Raw genomic sequence first — 10,384 nt, 5'->3', positions numbered from 1 at the left:
TGCCTCAAAGGACCATCTCTAGTTGTCCTGATTCATATCTGGCCACTGGACCCAGAAGGCTCCAGGGGAGAAAGTGAAGCTGGTGACTTAGCACAGCATGCCTTCACTTAAATCCAATTCATGTGCTTGTCATGGCATCAGCTCCCTGATATAGTTTTCTTCTAAAATGAAGGATAAACATTATTATTATTATTATTATTATTATTATTATTATTAATTATCAGAACATGAAGCAATTCATAGTACTACCATTTAGATATTTTACATCACACATTCATTCAGTATTATCCGAATAATTTCCACTGCAAATCTACTGGATTAATCCCACAATCCACTTGGAAAGAGTAACCATTCTGCCTGAGACATATATGTTATCAAGTATGAGCTGAGTCCTCACTGTAAACAAGGCAATTTCTTTATCTTTTCCTACCAAACTCTATCTCTCTTTCCCACATTACAACCTGCTTGTCTCTCCTCAAACCTCTCCCAACCCATCTTCTCAACTGAATTCTTCTACTCATATTTTACTGTAAAATGAGACCACTGCTGAGAGTTTCATCTCATTCCTGGGCTGTAGAGTCCGTTAACCCTTACGTACCCTATCATCTAAACTGATTGGTATAGCTTTCCTAATTACTGCCTTACTCACTTGTTTTGATAAATATGTTTACTCTCTTTCTGTGAACATTTTTTTGTGTAATAAGCCTTTGATGGGGAGGAAAAGCAAAACCTAATGAGATTAAACTGTGACCACTAAGGTTTTGGGATAGAACTCCAATGACTAGGGAAAATGACTTTTATACTGAACTCCCCCCCAAAACTAATACTCCTAGATGTCAAATATTCAAAGTAAATAAGTAGATATAAGTCCAAGTCCAATATCTTTTTGGCAATAGGAAAACTAGGGAATAACAACTCAGGCATGGTTGTCCTTGTCACAAAGGAAAGAAACTTCAGTCTTCCTGAGACATTTTAGATCCACCCAACAATCCATTTTATATTTAAATCATGCTAGCCAATTGTTCTTACAAAACTCATAGAAACATTGCTATATATATTTATGAGAGAAGAAGGTAAGAGTTATAGGTAGGACTGTCACTCTATGACATATTTCTCCCTATGGAGTCAGGGAGAATTTGTTTAAATTTGCCTCTGATCTGTGAGACTTTGTAGATAAACTAAGAAGATAAGTATTATAGACAAAGATTTAATACTTTTAATATTTCCAGTAGGTGAGATGGGATAATAGATAAAGAGGAATACCTGAGTTAAAAATAAGCCTCAGATCTTTTCCTGATGTGTGACTGTGGGTAAGTAACTTAATCTCTAGCTACCTCAATTTCTTCAACTTTAAAATGGGAATAACATCATGTATCTTTCAGGGTTGTTGTGAGCATGAAATGAGATACTATCTTTAAAGCCCTTTGCAAGTTTTAAAATGCTCTGATGCTACTATTACTATAGAGAGAAAGAAGGTGAGATCAACTTCTTTTTTATTACAACAGTCAACTGTTTTATTAAGAAATATGAACTAAATGGTATGACTATATTTTCAGAAATGAAGGAAAGTCATCAATCATTACAATGAGGGTTTGAGGTCTGACTGACCATGATCATTCTCACAGCTAAAATGTTGTAAATAATTATTCATATAGCTGTTTAATTATATTTTCATTGTTAATCATATGTTTAGAAACTAATATCTGTTTATTCCTAGGGGATTAAGGGATTTAATATATGGTAACTACTATTGAGAAAAGCAATTTCTCCAGTTTGTTAAATAAATAATGATTAATGAATTTAGAGGTTAATTGATTGACAGATGTTAAAATGTTATTAATGAATGATCAAATATATAAACGGGTCCCTGGTTCATCTGGAGTCAGAATGATAAGATTAAATAAAGGAATGAATCAAGTTGCAGACTAAGGAATAACCTTTTTTTTTTTTTTTTTTTAGATTTTTCAAGGCAATGGGTTTAAGTGGCTTGCCCAAGGCCACACATCTAGGTAATTATTAAGTGTCTGAGGTCGGATTTGAATCCAGGTACTCCTGACTCCAAGGCTGGTGCTCTATTCACTGTGCCACCTAGCCACCCCCTGAGGAATAACCTTTAAGGAATATTAGTGATAAATAAAGGATAGTCCTACTATCTCTGTTAAAAAAAAAACCAAACTCTACTACAAAAGTGTATATATATATATATATATGTGTATATATATAGATATAGATATAGATATAGATATAGATATGTATGTATTTATGTTTATATTGTCTCCTAGCTGTAATGTAAGCTCCCCAAAGGCACAATTTTTTGCTTTTTTTTCCTTAATGCTTAACATATTGCCTAGCACATGGAAGGCAATTAATAAATGCTTGTTGATTGATTTCCTTGTCTGTAAAATGGAAATAGTATGGGGATAGGAGTTGGACTTGATGGTCTTATGGTCCTTTCCAGATCTCAATCCTCTGGTCACATATCTTTTTTTTTATCCTTACAACAACCTTATAAATCATGTAGCTCAGGGATTTAATTGTTTATATATATATATATATATATATATATATATATATATATATATAGATATATATATATATACACACACACACACATATATATAATGTATATACAGTGTATGAGAGGATATGCATATATGTACAATCTGATACCAGACTACTAGTTCCTCACCTTCAATAGTGTCCTGAACTGAGAAATACAGTCATTTCCCAGTCTCAAAGTACACTTCACCAGAGCCCTCTTAAACACATTCACCTCTTCAACCTCCTCACCCACTGCAAACCATCCCTTAATCAAGGCAAGGGTACCAGTCAAGTACAATTATCCTTTTTCTTTTTCCTTTTATTTTTGCAAGGCAATGGGGTTAACTGGCCTAAGGTCACACAGCTAGGTAATTATTAAGTGTCTGAGGTCACATTTGAACTCAGGTCCTCCTGACTCCAGGGCTGGTGCTCTATCCACTGTGCCACCTAGCTGCCTCACAATTCTCCTTTTTCATAGTGGTTTCTGTCCCTATAGATTCTAGCCTGTTTTCTAATTTGGTGGGAAACCCCTTGGCACCCTTCATCAGAGACTGAGGTTAGCAACTTTGTGGTAGCTCTAGCCTCAAAAAGACCTATAATGAGGCTTCTCCTGGAAACTAGTCAACCTAGCTGTACTGCACACACGGGTACTATTTTTTTTTTTAGGTTTTTGCAAGGCAATGGGGTTAAGTGGCTTGCTCAAGGCCACATAGCTAGGTAATTATTAAGTGTCTGAGGCTTGATTTGAACCCAGGTACTCCTGATTCCAGGACCAGTGCTTTATCCACTGTGCCACCTAGCCACCCCATACACACATGGGTACTATTGAGACATACCTGCTCCGATAATATGTTCTATCACAGGGAATGTTTTCTGCCCCCTCTTTTTTTCCCAACTCCCAAGCATAAGCTCCAATACTTTGCCAAATTTTGACAACAGTAGTTTACATATTGCGGTTTCCACTTTCCAAAGTGTTTTCACACTCATGATCTCATGAGATTTTATAACATCCCTTGGAGGTAATAGGATAAAGATTATTCTCCCCATTTGTGGGCCAGGACTGATTCAGACTGGTTGTTCAAATTTGGAACTGGAATAAAATAAGACACTCAAAGATCTAACCATTAACAAAAGGAAGTTTACCTAACAATGCCACAAAAGGAATATTCAACAAGGATGCAACATTGAGTTGGGTTAAGCTTCTCTACCTTCACATTCACTATGGTGTCATGTAAGGTAGAATTTCTTCAAAGTCTGAGGCAGGAATTTCTGGGGGAAAGTCCTAGCTCAGAAATCAGTGGAAAGAGAGAGAGAAGGGATGGGGAGCTTGAGACTTCATATGCTAATTAGTCAACTCTGTAAGACACTAGGGAAGGATCCTCATAATGAAAGAGATGGGCATTTACAACTGCTGGGAAGGATATTCCAGGGTAGGTGGGTCAAAGGTCACTATGCATTATTTTGGAAGAAATATCTCCTCTCTGAGTTCATATGATGGGCAATTGCTACCAAATATATATTTACCACAATGCAGAAAATATAGAGGCACTATTATACTCAGGCATAAAGAAAGCTTAAACTATAAAGATTCTAACAAGAATTCTTATGTCAGAGTGACAAATAGTTCTTTTTCATTTTACTGTCTTTACAATCTTTTTTTGCCATAAAAGAGAAGATAGATCCATAATCCTATATTTCCTTCAATGTCAAACTTGGTTAAATAGTCATAATCTTTTACATCCCCTAATGAAATAAACTTCACCAAAAATTATATAGGTAAACTAAATCAGGTTACAGATTAAATTATATTTAGAAGTTTGACATATAGACTGATTGAGGAAGAGGGCACCAAGGATTAGGGTAGGTCAGCTAGATGCAAAAGTGGATAGAGCACAGGGCCTAGAGTAAGGAGGACTCATCTTTGTGAGTTCAAATCTGGCCTCAGAGACTTATTAGCTGTGTGACCCTGGGTAAGTAACTTTTGTGAGTTCAAATCTGGCCTCAGATACTTATTAGCTGTGTGACCCTGGATAAGTAACTTTACCCTGTTTTCCTCAGTTTCCTTATCAGTAAATTGAGAAGGAGATGACAAACCACTCTAGGATCTTTGCCAAGAAAATACTAAATGAGATCATGAAGAGTCAGGCATGTCTGAAAAAAAAATCTGAACTACAAAAACCAATCAGGGACAGATGTGATTCTTCTTCTGGCTTCTTATCTAAGGAATATTTAAAGCTATAAGGAAAATTTTACATCTCATGGGACAAGCTTTAGTCAGGTAAGATTATATTAGCCAAAAGTTGCAGGAGGAATAAAAGGAAATAAAAAATTTCCATAACTATGATCACTCCATGAGGAATAGTTTGATTGTGAGCAAACTGAAGTCTTGTTCAGCACAGAGATGAATGACTTCATTAGCCTGGTTAGAGGCCTATGCATCAGGAATGTCTCTGTTGATTACATAGTGGAGAAAGGGAGCCGTTAAAGAGGTATGCCTGAGCCCTAAGCAGGAAAGGAGTGGAAAAGAAGAGAGAAAAAAATAAATGAGAGGGTATGGGAAAAGGAAATTGGGGGAAAATACAACCCAGAAAAGGAAGAGATGTGTGTGTTAGAGAAGGGGAGAAAGAAGGCCAAAGATAATAAATGAACTTAGAAGTCTCTCTGGGAGACCAGGCATCAGGTGACCTTTAGTCCTTGGCAAAACAGGAAAGTGAATGAAGTCTATCTTTAGCACCTTCCATCTTTCTTTCTGAGCCCTTTATTCCCTTCTCAGTCTCAGACCCAAGGACCCTGTCCTGAAATGTGTTTCTGTACAGTGCAATAGGATATAATGGAAAGAACAGTGGTTTGGAAATTAGGAGATTTGGCTCCACTATTAGATAATAATAATAATAATAATAATAATAATAATAATACGTAAGATGTTCTTGCTCACAGTAACAAAGTTATTAAATGTCTGAGGTCATATTTGAAGTCAGGTCTTCCTGACTCCAGGCCCCTATTCCACTGTGCCACCTGGCTGCCAAGGTCATTTCCTTTTCCTCAGTTTCTCCGCATGTGAAATAAGAAGGCTAGACTAGATAGATTAGGTGAACTTCAAAGTTCCTTCTCTTTATACCAGTTTACAATTCTAGTCCTGTCATCCTGTAACCTAGAGTCCTTTCCAGTTCTGACGTTATTCCATGTCCTAAGGCCCCTTTTAGCTTTGACATTCTAAGGAATCCTAAGGAAGATCCCTTCCTGATTTTTCTATGTTCTATAAATGACTACTATAGTCCACCTTAGGCTCCTACAATGAATGGAAGGTTCACGAAGAGCCAAGGAACAGGAAAAAGGAAAAAAAAATTATTCTGTTGGAGAGGAGGAAGGAGCACGTGGTTGGAATCCACTCTCTCTCCGGCAGGGAATGTTTATTTAAAGAACCAATGGCCTGGCAGGGCTGAGCGGGAGGGGGAAAGCAGTGGGCTGGGAATGATCCCCGGTTTCACCTTCGGCTCCCTCCTCCGATGCTGCGGGAGCTGAGCCGAAAAGCTCTCTTCCCCGACTGTTACTTGGCAACCTCCTGATCAATCTGTGGCAAGAGGGGCGCTCCATCTCCCTTCCTTTCTCCTCCCACCGAGCTGGGGGGTGAGGAGGCAGAGAGGGAGAGACAGAGGAAGAGAGGGACCAGACTCCAGTGTCAGCGGTTCCCAAGTCGGAGCTAGCCGGGGAGTCCGGGATTGTCGGGAGCCGCTGCGCCAGGGACCCCGGGGAGACCCTTAGAGGCTGCGGGACGTGGCCCCCGGCTCCTCGCCCGCAGCAGCCTTGGCATCCGCAGCGCTGGCTGCCATGGGGTCCGCGAAGCTGCTCTTCCTAGCTGTCTTCCTCCCTCTGATGGCCCCGCTGGCAGGTGAGTCCTCCCCGGGAGGATGGCAGCCGCAGCTCCATCCCCGGCCGCCCTCCCCAGAGGCTGCGCTCCCCGGCTGATCCAATTCATTTCAGATTAGTAGGAAGAGCTGAGGCTGGTCGGACCCAGGGTCCCAACCCTCTCCCACCATGCCAATAACTTGCTCCAAGACCCTTTATTAATTAATAAGGTGGAAGAATGGGGGTAGCGGTGGGGTGCTCAGCATCCCCCACCTCCTCCACTGTCCTCCTTTAGATTGGGAGCCGTTGTACAGGGAAGCTGGTAGGTAGGGGAATGGGGCAATGTGCTACAGCCCTGATTCTTAAAATATGTATTAGTGACTAACCAAGAGGGGCCTTGCTCTGCCCTGGATGGAGGATTCGTTAGGATGAGTCCTTTGCAAATGTCACACCAAAGGAAAGGCAGAGCCGCTCCAGACCTTAGAGATCATCTGATCCAAATCTCTTATTTTATAGAGGAGGCAACAGAGGCCCTGAGGCAAGGTGAGGGGAGCCACCAAGGACACAGGTAAAGAAGGCAGTGGCAGAGCCTTCTAGAATTTAGGTCTCAGTTCCTGAACCAGGGAGCTTTCCATCGCTACCTCAGGATCTCTCGGAGCTAAATGACAGAGACTGAGGGTGGGAGGAGAGAAAGGGCAGATGAAGGACAATGACTGCTTATTGGATTCGATTGGGGGTTCGTGGTAGTCCACCCTAGTTGTCTGCATACTCTGGGGGCAGGTAGTTCTGAAGAGATGACTAATACCTACAAGGGAAGATGTTTTATGAATTCCCAGGTAGCTTGGGGAAGGAGGAGCAGCCCCTTGATGGGGTGGAGCTAGCTTGAAGGGGGGTGGGGTGGGAGGGTTTTCTGGCAAAATAGCAATAATTCACTGGAAAGTCCAGAGAGGTTAATTGGTTTAATATATAACTATTCCTGTTCAAACTTTCCTGAAATCTCTGAATAATTGTATTTGGTGCTTTGGAACTATACAGTTCCTGGTCTTTGACCAGGTACCCATTGCATTTTTTAGGCCTTTTCATCAAGAAACACTTAGGACCACAAATCCACCAAATGGAATAGGCCTATCTATTCCCTAAGCCAGACCCTGACCTTTGAGGATGCATCTGTCGCCATTCTTCACACTTACATGCCTCCCTAGTGGAACACTCCAGTAAATAGGGTTCCTCAGCCTAGGAGGTTGCAGTCCTGGATTTGGAGACAAAGGGCCTGGGTACAAATACCATTTCTGCTACTGGCTGTTTTTGTGAGCTTGGGCAAGTTACTTATCCCTTCTGGTCTCAATTTCTTCCACTCTTAAGGTCCCTTCCAGCTCTAGATATTGATTGTAGAGAATCAAAAGCTCCTAAGAGATCAGCTCACTTCCCTCACATATAGAGCCATTAATTACAAGACTTTAGACCTTCAAACCAGTGTCTCTGGCAGAGTAGACCAACCTCTGTGAGATTAACATATACACTGTAGAAGAACCTTCTCCAAAAAAACACAACATCCAGGTGTTTTCTTACAAGGAAGGGGCAGAGCTGGAAGGGACTAGAAAGCTAGAGGGAATCATGAGTCTCTGAATCTGGGTTTCTTTTTTCTTTTTCTTTTTTTGAAGAGGGAGTTGCTGGTAATCTCAGCTGAGAGGAGTCATTTCATAGAAAGTCAAGAAGCTGGTTTTCCTTCCTCCTTGTAGAATGAATGCTACTTTGGTTCTACTTAAAAAAAAAAAAGATGGTTAGAATCTTTCTGATCACCCTGGGGCTTGTTTTTAACTTGTTGGGGGAAGGGGAGGGGTCTATGTATGGGGTAGTGGATAGAGATAGAAGAAACCCAGATTCGGAGTAAGGGAAGGGCAACTCTTAATTCTGGACCAATCCTCTATGGAGGCATGGAGAAAATATAATGTGCAAAGGAAAGGAACTGGGAGTTTGGAGACCTGGGTTCTACTCATACATAGGTTTATAAATTCAAAACTGGAAAGGATAGAGACCAACTCCCTCCTTTTACAGCTGAGGAAACCAAGACTCAGACAATTGACCTGTGATTACATAGTTAATAGAGGCAGGATTGGAAGGCATAACTCTACCACCCCTTCTTTGATTTGGGGCAAATCACTGACCCTCTCAGTCCCTCAGTTTTCCTCTCTCTTAAATGGGAATATATTATCAAAGGCTTTGTCATCAAATTCAAGTGGAGGTGTTATGAAAAAACCATAAAGCTATTGAAATGGAAGTGATTTTTATTATTGTTGTGGTCAAGGGCAAGAGGGTGTCAACCCCATATAGCAAAATCCTATGTTCTTCTTCCTGTGTTTCTGAAGAAGGGCCTGAGTCTCAAGGGGCTTTACATCAGCTTGATCTAAGGCTAAAGGCAACTGCATGGACAATGCCTCCAACCATTGTCTAGGATACTGAGCCTGTATTGAAATTCTCATATTTGGGGTGCTCTCTATTGACTTCAGAAATCCCCAGGATGAAGTCAATTCTTTATAGTCAAACTTGAGGCCCATTAACAGAGGATACCCAGGAGAGGTGATGGAATGTAAAGGCAAATGAATAGGAGACAGGATTCATGAACTCTGCTGCTACCTCAGTTAGTAACCACAGAGCGAATCATTGAATATCCCTGGAACTCAGTTTTTTTCCTCTGTAAAATGAGGACCATAGATTAGGTGCTGGAGAGGACAATAGAAGTCATCTAATAGTACAATCCCCCATATCCCAATATCACAGGAAATTAAAGACCAGAGAGGTTAATTAACCAAAATAACAATTGGATCAGGATTTGAACCCTGGTACCTTGACTCTAAATCCTACCATTTTCACCCACTACCACACATGCACACAAAGAACAATGAACCAGATGATTCTTACATTGTTTATGGTATTTGTTTTGTGAATCTTTTCTCTGGAGCAGCTAAGGTAGCCCTATAAGATTGGAAAGACCTCTGGGAGAGTCCTGAAACCAGAGGTATGGAGATGCTCAGGTGTGGAGGAGAGGGAGGGGGATGAGAATGTGGATGAAGGTGAGGGTGAAGGTGAGGGTGAGAGAGGTCTTCCACTCTGGGCCTTGGGCCTGTCATATCTTGCTTATGCAAGAGGGAGTCTGTGACTTCCCTGAAATGGTTGCTTTTCTTCTTTTTGATAAAGAGACTTAACTGTATTATATAACAAACCTGCAGAAACAAGTCCGGAGCAGTTCTTTTTTTTCCCAAGCACTGACGCATTCACTCCCACTCACTCCCCAGGAAAGAAAGGGATAAAAAAGTCTTAGTTTCTTCCTTTCTTTTTTGTAAGCTCTTCTTGTCTGTTCTAAGGGGGGGGGGATCACAATGGAGTGTTGGGTAGCACTGTTGTGGAGAGTGGATGGGGAGTGAGGGTGGGGATGGTGCAGAGCCAAGGGTGGAATGGAGATGGAGTGATCTGAGGCTACCCTGGAGCCATAGCACTCCCTAAGACTCAGGAAACATGGGCTACTAACGTTGTGATGAACCTTAGGAAAGTCATCTAATCCACTTCACTCCATTTTATAGATGAGGAAAATAAGGTGTAAAGATGTTAAGAGATGAATTAGTGGCAGATACTTTCTCTTATCACAGGAAGCTCATAGAACTAGTTAGCTATCTTTGCAGCCTCCTATGTCAGGGCTCCTCATTACTATTCTCATCTTCTCCTCTGTCTCCCACCCCAGGAGAGGAAAGAATAACCAGGGAGGGAAGAAAGAAAGGGGAAAAAAAAGTAAGGAAGGAAAGAAGGGAGCGAGGAGGGGAGAGAGGAAAGAAGAAAGGAAAGAAGGAAGGAAGAAAAGGAAGGGAAGAAGGAAGGAAGAGAAAGAAAGGAAAAGCAAATATTAAATGTCTACTATGTACCAGGCTTTGGATTTTAAAAGCTTATTTTAAAACTTTTTTATAGCTGAGTGCTTTATCTCATTTGATCTTCAACATAATCTTAG

The 10,384-nt window shown here is 40.9% G+C and overlaps 1 protein-coding gene across 3 annotated transcripts in view; it reads left to right on the top strand.

Moving 5' to 3' along the window:
• The first annotated feature begins 5,982 nt into the window (after positions 1-5,982).
• The window catches only part of CX3CL1 (C-X3-C motif chemokine ligand 1), a 72,471-nt gene continuing 68,069 nt past the window's right edge, over positions 5,983-10,384 (top strand). For all 3 annotated transcript variants that reach the window (XR_012473597.1, XR_012473598.1, XM_074211251.1), the window contains exon 1: positions 5,983-6,430. Coding sequence is in view for 1 of the 3 variants with exons in the window: in XM_074211251.1 (XP_074067352.1) it covers positions 6,370-6,430 (61 nt within the window). In the remaining 2 variants the exon portion in view is untranslated. The remainder of the gene's footprint in view (positions 6,431-10,384) is intronic.

The sequence above is a fragment of the Macrotis lagotis genome, chromosome 1 (assembly GCF_037893015.1).
Source record: "Macrotis lagotis isolate mMagLag1 chromosome 1, bilby.v1.9.chrom.fasta, whole genome shotgun sequence".
Taxonomy (NCBI): domain Eukaryota; kingdom Metazoa; phylum Chordata; class Mammalia; order Peramelemorphia; family Peramelidae; genus Macrotis; species Macrotis lagotis.
Note: the sequence above shows the minus strand (reverse complement) of the source record. Positions and strands in the feature narration are given on the sequence as shown.